The sequence below is a fragment of the Siniperca chuatsi genome, linkage group LG9 (assembly GCF_020085105.1).
Source record: "Siniperca chuatsi isolate FFG_IHB_CAS linkage group LG9, ASM2008510v1, whole genome shotgun sequence".
Classification (NCBI taxonomy): domain Eukaryota; kingdom Metazoa; phylum Chordata; class Actinopteri; order Centrarchiformes; family Sinipercidae; genus Siniperca; species Siniperca chuatsi.
This window is the reverse complement of record NC_058050.1, coordinates 6,258,961-6,278,342: the sequence shown is the minus strand read 5'-3', so window position 1 is coordinate 6,278,342 and position 19,382 is coordinate 6,258,961. Positions and strand designations below refer to the sequence as shown.

At 39.7% G+C, this 19,382-nt stretch overlaps 1 protein-coding gene across 1 annotated transcript in view; it reads right to left on the bottom strand.

Annotated features, from left to right (window-relative positions):
- Positions 1–19,382, bottom strand: part of syngap1b (synaptic Ras GTPase activating protein 1b) — a 137,765-nt gene that overhangs the window by 90,557 nt on the left and 27,826 nt on the right. Inside the window, 1 exon segment of the mRNA XM_044207783.1 lies at positions 11,561–11,901. Within this exon segment, the coding sequence (XP_044063718.1) occupies positions 11,561–11,901 (341 nt within the window).

Sequence of the window (19,382 nt, the reverse complement as noted above, 5' to 3'; positions counted from 1 at the left end):
AATCCAGAAAATTAAATACCCAACAAATAAAGGTCGAATGCAAAATAAATACTACAAAAAAAAATTGTTCACATAAAAATTCAATACTGCCATACTGTTAATTGATTTTGAACATTGCTTAGAATGATTTAATACACTCAGAGATATAAAAAAGTGATAGCTACCATGGTGTAAACGGTATAGCTAATTTACATGGTCTCAGAGTCTTTACAGTATATCACCATATTGCCTAACCTTAGTGAGATATTATTAGACCAGAAAAAAATAATAAAAAAGACACCCAGCTTCAATTTAAATTCAAGCCTTCTTAGTTCATCCTGCTTCAAATTAAATCCAAGTCTTGTCAGTGCACACAGCTTTTCTCTAACCCTCTGTTAATTCTCTCTGCCAGATTAATGTAGGAAACAGCAGCAGAGAATGGCCGAGCACTCTGTTCAACTAATTGAATATGCTTTAGTGCCAACAAGTAACAGTAAACCTGAATTAACCTTACATTCTTCGAAGTCTTCATTGATCAGGAACACAAATAAAGCCACAGTTGCATACTGTAGCTTTACTGCGACCATGTTGCTTTATAGTGTTTCTAAATATACATAATAAGCAAAGTGGTTTCATAATGCCTGACTGAGCACTGTGCCAGCTCTGACTCCATGAAAAAGAAATCGGGAGGGGAATATGGAGGAGTAGGAAACTCAGACCTCAGGTAATCTCACTGAATGGTTTTGCGGTTATTGAAGGAATAGTAGTGATTTTCAGCAGGGTTAAAGTGATGCTTCTGTCTGTCCAGATTTTCAGCTGTTGCCATGGAATCCAGAGGAGACAAATGGGCTGCATTTACTTTCATCTACAGGATGAATTGTGCAACAGTTGCAAAATACATGTTCGGTAAGCAGAGGCACAGGTTTGTGTCTTTTCCATACAGATCAACACCTTTGACCTCTTGTCTTTGCTTCAAAATAACAATGTGCAAACATGTGTTTCATAACATGAGCTGTACATAAATTGCTAAAATTATCTTAAATCCATAAGTCTTAAAAAGTTAGCTAGCTAGCTAAATATGAGCTAAATGGAGATAAATATGGTAATTTTCCTTAATCGCATCTAATTGAACAAGAACAAGTCCGCTCACTTTCCCCCCTACTGCTGCCCTGCCCAGTGCAATTCATCATTGGCAACTTGACTCATGGAAAAGACCCAGAATACCTTTCTACCCCACCCTGACACATAAGCCCACCAAGAAGCATCCCACTTCTGCTTCCAGTGGGGACACACACACACACCTGGAGGCTATTTTTAGGCTAGCACACTGACTATTAACCACTTCAGCTGGTGCCTCACACACATATTTAAAGGAACAATATAATTCAGAACACAATATAACACTACTAAAATAAACTACTGTAGAAAGGCTGGGTATGGTGCCACCTACAAGCCACAATGTCCATTACACCCCACTAGACAGGACAAACCACATAATTACAATTCTTAAGGCGAGGCTTGAAATTAACTGGTATTTTTACCTATTCCAAATGGCCAAACTTGAGGCTGGGCAAAAAACCTTCCGTGATACAGAGGGATAAGATGCAATATTTGGTACAATTGGGATAACGACACACACTTTTGGACACTATCTCCTCAATGACATTCATGGTGTTTCACTCATTTGCACTCAGGAAAAGTGATGGTGGTAATTGTGTATAGAGTAAAAAAAGAGAGCTTGAGAGACATGTCCAATCCTGCATACTTTCTCACCTCTGCATACCTGGCCAAACACTGCGGGAAGTGGGTGAACCTATTGGATTATCTGTTTCAGAAAGTTAGAAAATTGTCGGATGCAGCCCACCCCAATTTCGATTGTGGAAAGGTGTCCTGGGAGGGGTTTTCAGATGCTGTTTGACAATCTGAGAAGCACTTTATTTGGAGCATACTGACGCATGTAGAGCCTTACTAGTAGTGGGGCTAACAATGTAAAGTTTATCCTGAGAGTGGTGCCACGAGGTCATTAAAATCAAAATGGCTCTCTGTAAAAGCATGAATATAATTAGCAAATTCTCTGGCAATCTGCCCATTAGATTTAGACAGACTAATACTAAAAATAACTGGGTCAAAATTGACCCAACTGGGTTCAATTTAGCACCAACGCAATAATGGGCTAACTTTACAGAGTGCCCATGGTTAGAAAACCACCCAAGAAAGGAAGATGTTTTGACCCAGTGTTAGCGTTATTATTTTTTATTTCTGTTGGGTTATTACCCAAACAAAAATATGGCATGGTTGTGAACTGTTACTGTGTAATCTACTCTAGCTCTTTTTAAACTTAGATGTCACTATTTGTTACTGATTATTATTTGGGAAGATAACCAAATGTTGGATGGGTACACAGACAAGACTTAGCAAGGCGTTATTGTCTTTTACAGTGTTGATCCTAATCATGTGTCCATAGAGTTCCACTAGCATTTCACTAAATTCCACCATTATCACCAGATTTTGCAGCTCAACTGACGGTGTACATGACATGGTGTCTCACATGCTATGTTTACCTCACTCTTTATCTACTCATAAGATAACTAAATTATCGTTCTTTTCAACTTCTGTAACACATATGTGCATTACTGATTCAGCTCTTGCCTCTTATCTGGGGTTTATCAAACAGCATTCTCTCAATTCTCTAACTGGTGTAACTTGCACAGATGAGTGGTTACATCCAAAAAAGTTAATTACAACACTTCACAAAATAGTTCCATGAATGAATCGATCATTTCTGATTAAAATTTTAACAATCATAAAATTTTAAATGAACATGCTTGTCAAATTTCAGTCAGAAGCCCATAACTGTGCCACATTGCACGAGACGGTGCCAGTCCTGGCATGGAGAGAAATGAGTAGATAGGATAGCGCCGTTGGACGAGGGAGTCAGGGAGGAAGAGATGGTGGTAGAGGAAGGGAGAGGGAGGGAAGGGAGCGCCATTGATCTGAAGAGGGAGGAGGTTGTTTTTGTTCAGCTTGGCAGGTTGAGTTGAGCGATGCTGCAGGCTGGCTTACCCATATGTCACTACTGCTTCCTCAGGCCCAGCTGTGAGGAGCAGAGGAATATGGTGGGACACTGTGTATGGTTGTGTGTGTGTGTGTGTGTGTGTGTGTGTGTGTGTGTGTGTGTGAGAAAGAGAGGAAGTACATGTCTTTGTGAGAAAGAAAGAAAAGTGAGGGAGTGTGTATGAGTGTGTAATGTGAGAAAACTGTGCAATCCATTATTTCTTAACAGGGTAGTAATCAAACACTGCAGGCTGTCTAACTCTGGCTCAAACACAAAAACACACACGTACACACACAAACACATAAACCTGCATTAGGACACACACACAAAAATTTGGCCATGCACCTGCGCAAATACAGAAATAAATTTCACCTCAGCATGGACACACACACACACAGTCCCGTGCATCATGATAGGCGGTTGAGCTGGCCAAAAGCACAATTTGTCCTTCAGACCGTCAGTAACGTTCTTTCACGGACAGATGTTCCTCCTCCTCCTGACCTCAGGCACTGGCTACAGACTTCATAAAAAACACAGTGATCCTACTAACAGAATTACACACATAGACTTACACACACATACACACACTCACACACATAGTGAGCAGGCCAATAGGGCTGACATTTTGACCATTTTTGGCCTTTCACACACAGTACCAATGGAAGATAATTTGCATGTCTGAAAAGAACTTTGGGGACAAGAATTTTCAATGTACCATATATTGTGATATACAATAGGTGTAGGTGGGAAAAAGTGTGGTAGTTGGCTATGGTACAGTAAAATCTAACTTTATGTTCCTTGTTTTTGTCTTTAACTTTTTATATTAATCTAGCAGATGTTGAAAACGTTTATTCAACACAGACAGTACCATAATGTCCTCACTTGATGTGAAAACATACAAAATGCTGAAAACAGAGTTAAAGGTACATAACATGAAAACAGCATATGATGTAAATACGCAGGAAACTGTAACGTGAGTGTAGTTTGTTTACCTGTAAAAATTATGCAGGTAAAATCCATTTTGAGCAAGATTAAGTGTCACTTGGTTACAGTTTGAATAATGTTGAACAGTGAGGACTGAGAGAGAAGTGACAGAAACATCTAGCTAGATGCATGCAAAGTAAGGTGCTTTTCTACTATTGTATGAACTGTAAGCTGTTGTGAATACGACCATCAAATAAATAATTAGAATGTTAATGTTAGTTGAGTTGGTTTATTACGTGTACTTGAAGATGCTAACTGCATAGGAAAAGTTCAAACCACACATAAGTGTCCACATCCCACAGAGACAGACCTGGCCAAGAACAATTCTTCTTAATAAAACTGATAAATGGCAGAGGATTGCTTTTAAGGTCATTGAGATCTGGCAGTTGCTCTCGGTAAGTTGGCAGGAGACAAATTAGGCCTAGTTTTCCTCTTTCTTTAGGTGCCTCCAAGGTATTGAAGAAAAAAAACTGTACACTATCCACAGGGATAGGCGAATTAATCAAAATGCTGAGATAAAAGCCATTTAAACCCTTGTATGTACAGGATGACCTTTTGAAAAATATTTCATTTCTGAGTGAGTGACAATTTTAATTCAAATGGCATGTAATTGTTACTCAAATACCAAGAGTTTTTGTTAACATCGCCTCAGGGATTCAGGTCAGCCATCTTACTAAAACAATCAACCTTTCTCTTCTCTTCTGAGAGTCACTGCCCACCTACATGTATTACATAATTAATCCCTCCAACTCCCACACGACAGCCACCTGAATGTGTTCTCCAGGGTCATAAGCAAACATACTATCCACCTCTTCATGCACTGTGAAAACAGTAGCTACAGGCTAAAGCCACTGAGGTGCTGTGGCTTGTTTGCAGACCGGCTCATGCACTAATGCTTTCAAATTCAGTATCAAAGCTGCAAATGGGACCACCAACATGGACATCTTTTACCAAAGATGAAATTGTACTCAACAATCCTATTTATTTTAAATTGCTACAGCACTACATTTACTTCTCAGTGTGTTATAGTGTTGATATTCCCCAACGCCTTTTAACATTTGCAGGCTAAACAAGGCTTGTGCCCCATGTCAGTTTTTCTTGCGTAACACTGGCACAGTTGGGGGAGCGCAGCCCAGACACATGACTTGGGGGACAGGGCACTGGTGCGTGGCGGTGGTATATGAAACTCTGTCACCTCAGATTAATGTGAGCTGAGAGGAAGAGGAGGAGGAGGAGGAGAGGATGGCAGGCAGCCATCACTGCCAGCCCTGTTGCCCCCCCTACAGGACAGAAAGAGGCAGAGCAGCCTGCAGAGAGATTGAGCAGTGAAGAAATTGGGAGTGGAATACTCACAGATCAAGATCTCACACAGATTATTTAAAAAAAAGTCAAACAAATGGCAGATCCAGAAAATGTATTACTTAATCTCATCATTGCCTGCACTGATTTTTTTAAACCCAGATTTTCCCAAGTGGTAAGGAGATCTATAACCAGCCTACTTATTAACAAATCCCAGATTCCTAAACTACTGCAAATGTCTTTAAATGTGTTAAACGTTAAAATAAGTGAAATATGATCCAGTTATTACATTAGAGGTCCAAACTATTATCAATCACTAGTCAATCTATGAATTAGTTTTAAATTCTCATGAATGCAGTAGTGCACTGCTGCTCACACACAACACTTGTGACTATGGCCACAAGTAACAATTATTTTCGTTAGTGATTAATCTGTCGCTTTTCTCAATTAATAAGGTAATCATTTGGTTTATAAAACGTCAGAAAATAGTAAATAATGGATATTACTATTTCATAAATCCCAAGGTGACATCTTCAAATTAAAGCCCAAAGATTTTCAGTTTACTATCACATAAGACAGAGAAAAGGAGGAGATTCTCACAAGTGAGAAGCTAAAATGATTCAAGTGAAAGTTGATTTATGCCATTAATCAATTACCAACATAGCTGCAGATACATTTTCAGTGTAGTTTCAAGTAGAAAAAAGCAGCACAGCTGCACAATATTATGCAATCTAATGCATAATCCCTGCATAAATGAGTACCTTTCTGAAGTCTATGTTAAATTTCTGTTACGACTGCATCATAGAAGCGTTGATTCAAACCTATTGTAAGACAAGCATGCACGCTTGTTTTCTATGTAACGTATTTTAATTTTTCTTGCTTAGACTGCATTGGAAAGAATTTTCTACCAATCACATACAGAAGCTCAAGGGAGATAGCATGGTCACATTCACTTGTGAGTACTGAATGTCAAATCAAGAAAAAAAATGGTAAAATAGTAAAAAAGGAGAGTAATTATAGGCGGCATGTTTTGCCTCATCATTTTTAATTTTATAGGCATTTTTGGAACTTTTGCCCTGGATACACAGTGTCAAAACATGCCACTCTGATACTACATCTTGTCAGCATATCTATTATCCTTGGCAATTGAAATGAGCCAGGGGTGTTGGTATGTCAGTGAGGGTGTAATCCCATTCTAGCCCTATGAAGTGCTTCCACTAAAATCACTAGGAAACAGTTCAATGAACCAAACACACCAGGAGTCAAGAGCTACACAGGCGCAAGATTAACACAAATTTCAGACACAGAGGAGTCTTGTTCCCCGAAGCGACACCTCGGGCTCTCCGGGAGGACGTCTCTCCTGCGTCTTTCTGATGGCCATCATTCATAAAACAAAAAAAATAAATAACAGAGCAGCAAGTGAATGGAGCTGTGAGGAGGACAGAGACAGGTGGCCTGTGGGAGAGCCAGAGACTCCTGCCAGTCACCCCAGAGAGAGGGAGAGAGGGAGGGAGGAGGGGAAGAGAGTGGGCGAGTGGATGAGGTGAAAGGGTGAGGGTAGAAAAGAGGGAGAAACTGTGAAGAAGAGACAGAGGGGAGGGTAAGAACAATAGAGACAGAGGAAGAGAGAGGAAGTGTGGTAGCAATGAATATGGAGACAGAAGGTGGGAGGGAGGGAGATAGGCAGAGAGTGAGAGATTGAGCAGGGTAGGAGGGGAGAAAGAAGAAATGGAACAACAATCGGATTAGATAAAAAGAGGAGAGAGATAGGAGGCAACAGAGAGAGAGAACAGGAGAAAGGGTAAGAGTGATGGATCGATGGAGGGCATTAAAACCAGGATTGAGCCTGGAGGTGGCCGAGATACAAGAGAGAGCAAGGGATTGGACAGGTGATGCTGAGCTCAGATGCCAAGCATATAAGCAAACAGAAAATCAGACAGGTGAAAGGTGTGTATTTAAGATCGGCTGATATCAAAATGTGCAGGAAGCAGCAACACCTGTGAGGATAAAGAGTGAGGTCCTCCACTGATCCTCCATATCTCCGCTGTGGAAACGTACAGTATGATCGCTTTTTTGACAAGCCACTGAAGCCATCTAAAACAAATGGAAATAAATTGAAGAGTGAATGTGTGTATGTGTGCGTGAAAAAGAGAGGAGAGACACACCCGCTCTGCATGAGGTGAGTGGCAGGCATGAATCTTTAACGCCTTTCACCGTCGCCGAGGTGACAGCTATCAGCACGTCAGTCCTGCCTCTGATCCATTCACAGCTGCTGCCTTATTGGCACAATTAGACAGGGATATGGCTCTGATTAATTGAACTGGGCTCTCCATTCAATCCCTCCAGAGCAGTACAGGTCGCTTATCGGGATCACAGCACGCTCTATTCCTCTGAGTGATGACGAGTTGAAACACTATTGGCAGCCGTGTACACACACTACAGTAAAGTCGCCACCAGTATGCTTTGACTGGCCACATATAGATTCATTACTTTATTGACTGCCCAACATAGGAATTTGCCTCAGTGCAGGGCTTAAATCAAACACCATACACAAATGCATACAGTATAATAAACATATATACGTACATAAAATACATCAAACAGCAAGGCAGATAACAATAAAATACAATAAAAGTAAGATAAAACATAATAATAAAACACCAGAATAACTGTATTGCCAAATGCACAGACATGCAGCGACACCATTGTTCTTCTATAAAGCGCTGATGTGTCAGTGTTAGGGGCTTTAAAGCAAATTAAAAACTACAATATATCAGCATATATATGGTCTAATAACAGACCTGCTAAATTTGGGGAAGTGACCTATGGATTTCACTTGGCTTCGATCCATTTATGGTGGTGTTATAAGTGGTGTTATGAATCAGCAGTCTTGGCTTAAACTGTGTAATTTTGTGCGTAGAAGTAGTTTTGTTGCAAAGCAGAGGTAGAAAACTTGATGAACAGTACCCTCTCCTGGCCTACAGAGCAAGATGAGATTTTACTCACAACCAGCTGCAGGTTCATTGATGCGCTATCTGTGTTTGGTACATTATAGGAACAAAAATAGTCAAGTTAATCAACATTAACATACTGCTATGCCCACTTCAAGTAATCTGAAAATCAACTGGGGAAACACAGAAAAAAAATAATTGAGAAAGAGCTCTCTCTCATTCCTCAACAATTATATTCTGCTGGTTTAACAGCAGAAGATCGCGGTTTCACTGTGAAGCTCCCCAGCTGTGAATTTGTTAAAACAGCTGACAAACAGAACTCCTGCTAAATCTGCTGAAATAGAATACTGCTTTCATTTAAAACATTTCCAGCTACATATATGTCTGATTTTAACTGGCACTTTAATGTTCTAGCCAATAAGTAAGCAGTAAGTTACATTTATATAAAACTATTAAGGGAAACCTTGACCCTGAAGCACTTTAAACTTGATATTCGTACTGTTTTTAAATTAATAACTAATTAACATATCCATCCACATGGTGGAGTATTGTAAAACACAGAAACAACACATTTACCCTGGTTCGAGGTGCTCTCTATACTCTAATTACGCTAATAAGACACGGCTCACACAGGGTCTGGTTGACAATGCCGATAAATTCTGTTCAAAACTAAGACAGGGCACTGGAAAAGAAAATGTTCTGGATTTCCGCTTTACACCATTTAAGAATAAGGCTGGTGTTATTTTTCTAATTGTCAACAAATCCCTCAAAAAGACCAAAACCACCAATGTGTCAGTCTGTCTCTCAATAGTTTCCGACTTCCTGACCCTGTCTGTGGAACTCAGCACCAAGCTTATTGGTTCCTGCTGAAGACATAAATCTCCAAAAATGGGTCACACATAAATAGGTTTTAAAAAAGGCGCAGTAATTTCCTAAAACAGCTGGGCACTATAGTTTTTTTAGCAAACATTACTCGAAAAGGAGCAAATAGTGCATCGTTTTCAGATGTGGATTAATACACATTGGGTGCTCTCTGAGTATTTATGGCACTAGGACAGTGTGTGTTGGAATGATACAAAATAAACTACAGTGCCCATGTTGGTAATGATGTTGTATGCATGTATGTATGTTTAATAGTTTTTGGACAACAATGGAGGTCCATTGCACAGAGGAATGAGATATATCAGGCTTTATCCTTAAATATCCTTTAAAGAATGGCTGATGTACTTTGCATTTATAAGTCTGTATTGCCTTTATATAGGGTATTAGTCTTTTTTTATTCATAAAATTTGGGCAGACACTGTGCATTTTTATTGATCAAGTTTTAATCTGCCTTTCTCAGCATTTAAAACCTGTGACTTTGATGCTCACAATGTCATATTCTGCCTCTGGGCCTCTCCCTACAGCCACATTCCCACTTCCTCAAACCCTTTCATTGCCGTTCTCTTCCTGTCCACCAGATGCCTTCTGTCTTTTTCTCCTGTCCCAGTCACCTCACTTCCACATCCAGCCACTCCCTCCTGCCCTGAAATAACCCCTTTCCCGCCAGTCCCAGTCACCTGACCTTCCCCGCCCACCTGCTCACCTGTTTCCACTTTCCCTCGTCAGCCCTGCAGTACTTAACCAGACCTTTTCCACTGACTCCTTGCCAGTTGTCAAAGTTACCATGTGCCTCATGCCTTTGCTTTCAAGCCAGAACCTGTGCCTTCTTGCCTTCCTCCTTATCTATACCTGCTTGTAAGCCTTCAATTATCAATAATTCACTGAAATTATACTGCTGCCTCGCATGTCTGCATTTGGGTCCTTCCATAGTTGCCACTCTCCCTCACTGGCATGACACACTGCAAATTTTTGGACATGCCAGAAATCCATCCGATTGCCCATCCGCCTGATCGTTGATCATTTAGGCAATTAATCAAACATTGTGACCCCCCTCAATCTGCACTTCCCACAAAATTAACAACTGCCCTTGAAAGTGAACCCACAAATGTTAAATGTTAGCCTGAGGCGACCGCGATCCAGGGAAGCTCGAGCTTCTGGTATAGACTCTGGATACATTCTCTCTAAGACCTCCTTTTTAACAAAAATTAGCTGAAAAGTGGGGTCCTTTAGTAGCACAAAGACTGTGTGAAACTATCTTATAACAGGCTATGCTGAGAACACTGTCAACCTCCGTTTTACCCAAAGTTTTTTGTGAAATATTTCTGTGCTAAATATTTCTGTTATGTTCACACACCAGAGTAGAGATACACCTCACATACTGATCAATAAAGGACCTCTTTCAAACTAGCTGTAACTATAGTTTGGATAATTTTATAGAATCTGAATGCAGTATCAAATCTGCTTGTCAAGAATCATCTTAAAACCTTTTTACAGTCTATTTATGTTTAACTTCCAAGAATTACATTACAAATGACTTAATATTTATGAGCAAAGATTTACATTGCAAATATTTTACCTCTGGATTTTATATTTTCTATTTAGTTAAAATCGTGGAGCATTGAAGAGCCAGGTATTTCCTTCAACCGTTGGTGGAGACCAAAACAGAGCTAAAAGTAGAGGGAATATTGGACTTAAATTTTGCCCAGTGGCCAGAAACACGACACAAAACACAAATAAATGATATGTTGCTCTGTGTCTGCTGGATGTGTAAATAGGCAACTTTATGAGGTGATAATACATCAAGGTTATGTTTACAGCTTGTTGCACTGCCTTCAAGTGGCCAGATCCAAATTGGAATCAGAACCCAAGCCTAGTTATAATAATAATAATGATAATAAACTTAATTTATATGGCACATTTCATACATGAAATGCAACTGTAACACATCACATTGCAATATGCCTTGCTTGAAGTAAAAGCAAAGAGAGTTAACCCTCCTGTAATGTGTGATGTTATTGTACCATTATTCAATATATTAAGTGGCATGTGTAAGTATGTACTGTATAATATGGGTTAAAGTGTGTGCTATGTGTATCTAATACATGCATTGCATCATGGGAGAGGGAAATATTTCTTATAAAGGTTAAATAAAGGTTAAGCTTAAGGTTGTTTAACCTTTATTTAACCTTTATTTTTTTGGTTAAACTCAGGCAGAAGTGGTAGAAGTGGTAGGTCCTCTTTAAAGTTCTCTATCAGTGCAAAGGGTTTTATTTTTTCTCACATGATAAGTGTCCCGTTGAAATTTTGTGATTATCTAATACTAATGCCCCATTTTTTTCAACCTGTTCCAACCCATATGTGCAAAACCTGTATCCGTATCAGTGTATTCCTGGTGTATGGAGTACAATACCTCCTCTTGGTCCAACATGTAGAGCTGATTTCCGGAGCTCACACAGAGACCGGGTTTCCAGCGGTCGTTGGGTGGACGGTCGTGTGAGGGGCGGTCGTAGATGGGGCGGTCGTGCGAGGGGCGGTTGTAGGAGGGACGGTCGAAGGAGGGACGATCGAAGGAGGGACGGTCGAAGGAGGGACGGTCGTAGGAGGGACGGTCGTAGGTGGGACGGTCGAAGGAAGGACGGTCGTAGGAGGGACGGTCGTGAGCAGGACGGTCGTAGGAGGGAGCGTGGAACGAGTGGGCGTGGGTGCGATGATGGTGATGATGATAGGAGGGGGGGACGGCACACCTTGCATCTGGAAAGGAGAGAAGGAGGAGAGAAGGAGGAGAGACAGGGGGTGGGGTTAGGGCAGAAGAGGACAGAGAGGGAGGAAAGAGAAGGTCAGTTAGGATCAGCGGTAGGAGGGCTGTGATGCTGTGACACATGTCTGTCCTCATAACATCAGTGTCAGGTGTCATTAGAGTGTGTCTGATAGGTCTGCTTGAAAGAGGTCATCAGACATTAGTTATAATGAGATTATGCAGAACAATGCTAGAAACAGTACCTGATTCTGATTATTCGCAAGTTAGATAAGAAGATCAATGCCACTCTCATATCTGTCCATTAAATATGAAGCTACAGCCTGGAAACAGTTAGCTTAGCTTAGCCTGGAAACAGGACAAAACAGCTAGCCTGGCTCTGTCCAAAGGTACTATGCTCCAGCACATAACCCCCTGTAAAACCACAATGTGTTGTTCTTACATTTCTGTCACTGTTTGCATTCAACAAACAAAATATACATTAAGCTTTAGCTTAAGCTTTTTTTTTTTTTTTCCATTGAACGGAGCCAGGCTAGCTGTTTTGTCCTGTTTCCAGTCTTTATGCTAAGCTAAGCTAACCATTTCTAGATGTGAGAGTGGTACTGATCTTTTCGTCTAACTCTGGGCAAGAAAGCAAACACATTTCTCAAAATGTCATACTATTTCTTTAAGAAAATTAAAATCACAATAAAAGAGTGAAACAATAACACACATTGGTCCTGCATTCACAAAATGTATCAATATTTGCTTTTTCCACACACACATAGTACAAATGAGAGTAGCTTAATGATCACAAAATCTAAAATATCTAAACAGATGATTATCATAAGAGCAACCCTTGAAAGAGCCAAAACAACAGTTGGAGCAGTTTGAGTCAAAAACGGCTGGACATGAGTCATCAACAAGAGTTGGACCTACAGCAATGCTCTAGTCCTACTCAAAGCCATTTTACTTTTTGTCAACCACACCTACAAGGCTTAAAACACCTCAAACAAGTTCACTTTTCATAATGTCCTATAATTCGCAGTTCCAGAGGAAATGTCCTTGCTTTTCCCTTGCCCTTGTTTTCCTGACCTCAGTCCCATTATCACAAACAGGACAAAACGAAAACAATAGAACAGGCAGTTCTTCTGAATAAAATGTGGGTCCTGAGACAAATGTAAAGCACCACTTGGCTGAGAAAGGCAAAGACATGAAATAAAAGAGGGCACAGTTCCCATCACACAAATTCTTCACTCTTTGAGCTTCATTTGTAAAAAGAAGGCACTTGATAGTGACTCTGCAAACACACCTTTTGGATTTGAAATCAAGTCTCTACCTCTGTTAGTTTTATAGTCACAGCTAAAAATTATATTTGTCTAATTGAAGAAGTCCTGGATCTGGCTCACCATCAAAATCTAATCATCTGTTCCTTGGATAGAGGCTATCCTGTCCACCAAAATTAACAGAAAGCTGTTCCAAAGTTCCTGAGATATCCTGCTGACAGACAGACAGAGAAACTAAACTATAATCTCCTCCGCGGGGGTACGAATTATCTTTGACGTTATTCCTGATTCTGAGGATCATTTAAGAAGATGTGGGAAAAAATTAAAATTATATCTGAGGACTCTGGGCCTCAGATAATTTAAGAAATTGATCACACAGTATTGAAGACATTAATATGGATTTTTCCCAGGTAGCTGTTTTACTTTGTCTTAAATGAAAAATGTGTGGGTAAGGACCTTTGGTAAATGAGGCACTTTGTCTTTTCTTTCTTCGCTGCTGTCTAAGTTTTCAGGCCTTATTGCACTTTTAACTTATGTTTTAACTTAAGGAAATACTCTAGGCACAGAATAATACTGTGTCCATGCTGTTTTAGTATATGTCCAAACTCTTATCAGTTTTTCCATAAAACCATACTAACAGCATATTAGGATAAAAATGCATAATAAAGATATTTCTATTTTCATATGTCAGCTCCATCTCTTTGTCTGTGACTTGTTCAAAATCCAAAGGACCTCTCTTGATGCATCTGTTGTTCTAATATTGACCTTGCATTTCCTCTCCCTCCTCTTAAGGCTCCTTATTTATAATCTCTGTTTAATCTTTAGACATTTTTTATTGCTTTTTCATGAATCAAAAGGCAACAGCAGTATCTCTCACATGCTTCAGATTACGCCACTGAGCATTTTATAGTTTTCAGCTACAAATACAAAAGCAAACGTCTTGAGGCAGTTCTCACACTTTATCCTGCCTGATGCTGGAATTCAAAGACTCTCCACTCTTTTAGAAACAGTCCAGTGGAATATAGCTGGGAACAAGTAAGGCAACAATACACTGTCTTCAAACATTGCCAACAGGCTGAATCAATTGTACTTGTTTAAAACTTTGCTTGATATTCAAAATAAAAAGATGACAATATATCCCTATAAGGCAAATCACCACTCAACTAGCATCAAGATTACATGCTCTGATCCAGACAGGGAGATTCATCAACTAATTTGCACTGAAAACAAGTGATCTTACTGTGTTGGCTGATTTTAGAAGTTAAAAGAATAGGATAAATGTGATTTTTAAAATAAATCCTGGGGTAAACAAGTTGAGAAAGACTTCTACAGTGTGTGAATCAGTCAAAGTAACATTCCCCCAGTGGCTTACACCTCCTGCACCAATGAAAAGCCAAATTCACACTTACAACATCTGCAGGCTGTACTACAAGGCCCGGAACACACACACTCACAGACAAGGAGAGAGAAAACAGATGTTTATTTGACCCAATACACACATACTCTACATAGTAGAGCCTCCAGTTGAATCCCTGACAGTGACCACTGAATTTTTGTACTTGTATTTGACATGGTGACAGATTGAGGCTCTGCACTCTCTCCTCATGATAGTAAGCCACCTGTGGCCCACAATGCAACACTACCAGCATGTCATAACCGATTATTTTACTGCATCATCCCTTCTCAAATTCTTCCCCTCTTGACAGAAAAGAAGTTGATGGCTACAGAGCGGAAAACCACAACAGGCAATCATCTAATTGTGGTAAAATAACAAGTCAGTTGATCTTTCGAGTTCCTGTTTGAATTATGAATCAAGCTTCTGAAAGATAGATGGGCTCCTAAACTAGCACAGCTAATTAATATGGATGATTCAAGGAATGGAGTGAAGCATGGAGAGTAGGTTCATGAAAAAACATTTTAATTCTTTCATACTTGGACCGACATGTGGTCGCACAGTTTTCATCTCACTGAGGAAGGGAGAGGTTTGGTGTCTTGCTTCAGGGCCCTTCAATCACACAGGTGACAGATGATGTTATGGGATAAAATCTGGGCTCTTTCTGATGTGGGATGATTACTCTAAACACTCAGCTACCATTTTGTTCAGTCACAAAAAGTTGCACAATTACATCATATTTTTTATTTTTTGGATACAATATGAATCATTTGGGTGAACAGAGACTTGAGACCATAAATGTAGGCCACTGGGATGGGGCTGCATTAAAGGGTCATGATAGCCTGCTGAGCCTTTGTAACTGTACAATTTTTAAAAATGTTAGCAGCATCAGGAGTAGAAAGAAAGAGTTAGCAAGTTGATCCTATCGACTATAAAAACTTGGAGGACATTATGCAACATCTGAAATCCTCCTCCTGCTGCCTTGATATTTTGCCAACAGGCTTTTTCAAAAATGTTTCTAATTGCATGGCCTCAGATCTTCTACAAATTGTCAACACGTCTCTTCTCTCAGGTTTCTTCCCACAGGCCCTGAAAACTGCAGTCATCAAGCCCAACTTCACTAATGAACAATTATAGGCCCATATCAAACCTCCCGTTTTTAAGTTAAATCATTGAAAAAGTTTTTCAACAGCTGAACAACTTCTTGGCACTAAACAACTGATGTCTTCCAGTCAGGATTTCGACCACATCACACCACAAAGACTGCTCTTGTTAAGGTCATCAGTGACATCCACTGAAACACAGACAGTAGCAGAATTTCAGCCTTGGTATTATTGGATCTCAGTACTGCATTCGACACAGTCCACCATGTTACTAGACCGACTGGAAAACTGGGTGGGACATTCTGGCACAGTACTAAACTGGTTTGTATCCTACTCAAAGGACAGGGACTACTTTGATAGGCAATTACACATCTGAGCAGACAAAAATGACGTGGAGTTCCCCAAGGCTCCATTCTGGGGCCTCTGCTGTTATGCAACATCTACATGCTCCCACTAGCTCAGATTATGGAAAACAACAAAATATGTTACCATAATTATGCAGACACAAATTTACATAACCATATCACCAGGGGACTATAATCCCATACAAGCGCTGAGTAGGTGCACTGAACAAATCAACGATTGGATGTGCCAGAATTTTCTTCAATTAAACAAGTATAAAACTGATGTAATTGTTTTTGGCGCTTAGCTTCAATCGGTAATGTTAAAAACCACAAACCAAGCCAGAAATCTTGGTGTAGTCAAGGACCCAGACCTGAATTTCACTTATGTCTCAGCAGTATTTGGAAAAACTTGTCCATGCATTTATCTTCAGTCGACTCAACTACTGTAACAGTGTTTTTACGGGTCTCCCTAAGAAAATCGATCAGACAGCCGCAGCTGATTCAGAATGCTACTGCTCACGTCCTCACTACGACCAAGAAAGTAGATCATATCATTCCAGTTCTGAGGTCTTCACACTGGCGTCCTGTCTGTCAAAGAATTGATTTTAAAATACTGCTGGATTATAAAGCACTGAATGGTTTAGGGCCAAAATACATTTCTGATCTTCTGCTACGTTATGATCCATCCAGACCTCTTAGGTCTGTTTTCTGACCTCAGAGTCAAAACTAAACATGGAGAAGCAGCGTTTAGTTTTTATGCACCATATATCTGGAACAACCTCCCAGAAAACTGCAGGTCTGCTGCAACACTTAGTTATTTTAAATCAAGGCTGAAGACTTTTCTGTTTGCCGCTGCCTTTTATTAAATCAAATCTGAGGCTTTTGATTAATATCTTACACTACACTGTAACTTTTACTCTGCTATTTTATCTTATTTTTATTTTCTATGTAACTCTTTTTAATTGTATTCAAATATCTTTTTATGTTGCCTTACGTTGCATTTACATTTTCTCTTGATGCCTTTTATGTTTTATGTAGTGTACAAAGCACTTGCTTTGTTTTTGAAATGTGTTATACAAATAAACTTGCCTTGCCTTAACCCACCAAAAGTATATAATTCGTTTAGGGAATTTTTGGCAGCTGGCTGATTGTTATACAGGGAAAAATAAAAATCAGTTTAATCCCAGGGCTTTCTAGGGCTGCAATTGGCAATTATTTTCATTATTGATTAATAGGCAATTATTTTCTCGACTAATTAATTAATCATAGTAATTAATCATTAATCAATATCCTAGGGCACAAGGTGACATCATCAAATGTCTTGTTTTGTTCAACAGTCCAAAAGCCCAAAATATTCAGTTTACTTTAATGTAAAACCACGAATATTCTCACATCTGGAAACCTAGAACCATCTAATGTTTGGCATTTTTGCTTGATAAATTAAACTTAAACTTTAACTGTTTATTGATTATCAAAATAGTTGATTATCAATACATTTTCTTTCAATCGACTAATCGATTAATCGTTGCAGCTCCAATCCCACCCTCTCTTTTAAATCTTTTTTAATGGATTATCACTTTAAAAACCCACATTATATAAATAAATAAAAAACTTTCTTTATAACACAGTAGTGATTCTCTAACATACATGAGGGTGTCTTTCTTTCCTGGAAAAGTCCAAGTGATGCTTATGGAAGCAGATTTTTATCTTATTTGATGATTAAAATACTGTAAATCTGCAGTGGAGTTGAGAATAAAAATACAGTAAAGTCCATGTCTTATTTCAATTGTGGTTCTCTAAAGTTGTTCACATCTAGCTTATGAAAGTAAGCCAGGATACTCACAAAAAATTCAGGAAATACGCATTGTGGATTATTGTATGATATATTTCGAAGATTATGACTGGAATAGATGTGTCCTCATTTTTTTGAGGTACAGGGCTTTACACTCTGTTAATATGCTCTATGCTGTTATGTTGCACAGCGGGTTGTTTGGTAATTTTATCTTCAAAGGCTACATGGCAAAGTATTTTGGAAATTAAAAGTGTTATAGCTTGCATCAAACAAAATTCTATCATTTTCTAGTTGTTAGCATCTCCATATAATTTATCATTAAGAGGGAACCGGCAATTATGGTGATCTAGCACTGTTGACTTATTCCACTCTTTTTATGCATTGTTCTTCATTCTGGATGGGTGTGTCGACTTAAAGCCAAACTGTAAAAGCAGATGTGATAGATGCTGAGTAAGTGCACTATGAATCGATGGTCATTATCACAGGGCTTCAGAGAGATAAAGCACTGTGTGGCGTGCTCTCCCTTTCTCCAAAAAGCACCTAAGCCCTTGAATCCAAACTTTGTAACTGTGCAGAGCAAAGTCATGATGCTGAGATATTCACTGGAGGATAGCAGCGTGAGTCATCCGCAGCCCAATCTGCGCTACTCTACTGTAGGCCTACCTCTCCACCCCCGAGGCCGCCTATTACAGGCCTGTGAAGCGCAGTGGACAGAATTTCAATGAGCAGACTCATTCTTCTGTCTGTCCGTTCGTACGTACAGGGTGCACATATACTGTAACGATTTGGCACAAGCAGAAATGCTGAGATGCATCTTTTCTCTGCTCATCTTCCTCTACCTCACTCTGTCTTTCATTCACTCTCTATGGTCTGCTCTCTGTATTTTCCTTGCACTGCCTTTGTTCCTCTCTCTCCTCCTGTCTCTGTGGACTCTTTTCCTTTTTCTGCCATCCTTAGCAGTTTACAAAGAAGAGTGCCTTGCACCAATCGGATGACTGGTCAGCCTTAGTCAACGTTGTCATTACTGGAACCCGACAGGCCTAATGTTGATTTATACACATCGCTGAGCTCCAAAACAGCGCTAAAAATAAAGCTTGCAATATCCCCAGGCCGCCCGGGGCAGATAATATACTCCTGCACATGTCATTACTGTGACCTTGGCTGCACCAGTATCACATAATATTGCCTTTGAACAGATCACTGGAAAATATATCAACGCAATACAGATGTTACTTTGCCAAGCATGAATATATGGATGGCAGTGAGAATAGATGCAGTACTGTGCTTTGACAAGCTGTGAGTCAGAGTGGCGCATATGTGCAGTACAGTAGGCTGCTGTCAGTGCTGAGTCAAGGGGGATGTCAAGTGTCATCAGTGGGGTCACAGAGGCCCAGAAGTAAAAGGCATCTCTCTGAACAAGCACATCGCTCATGCCCTCAACTTCTGCTATATGCTGCAAAGGAGAAACTCTAACTCATTAGACTTACATTAGTTTTGACCATGGTAGTGGATTGGCATGAGCATGCAGCACAATATATAATAATAATCTACATTCAGAAATTAGGCTTTGCTTCATTAAA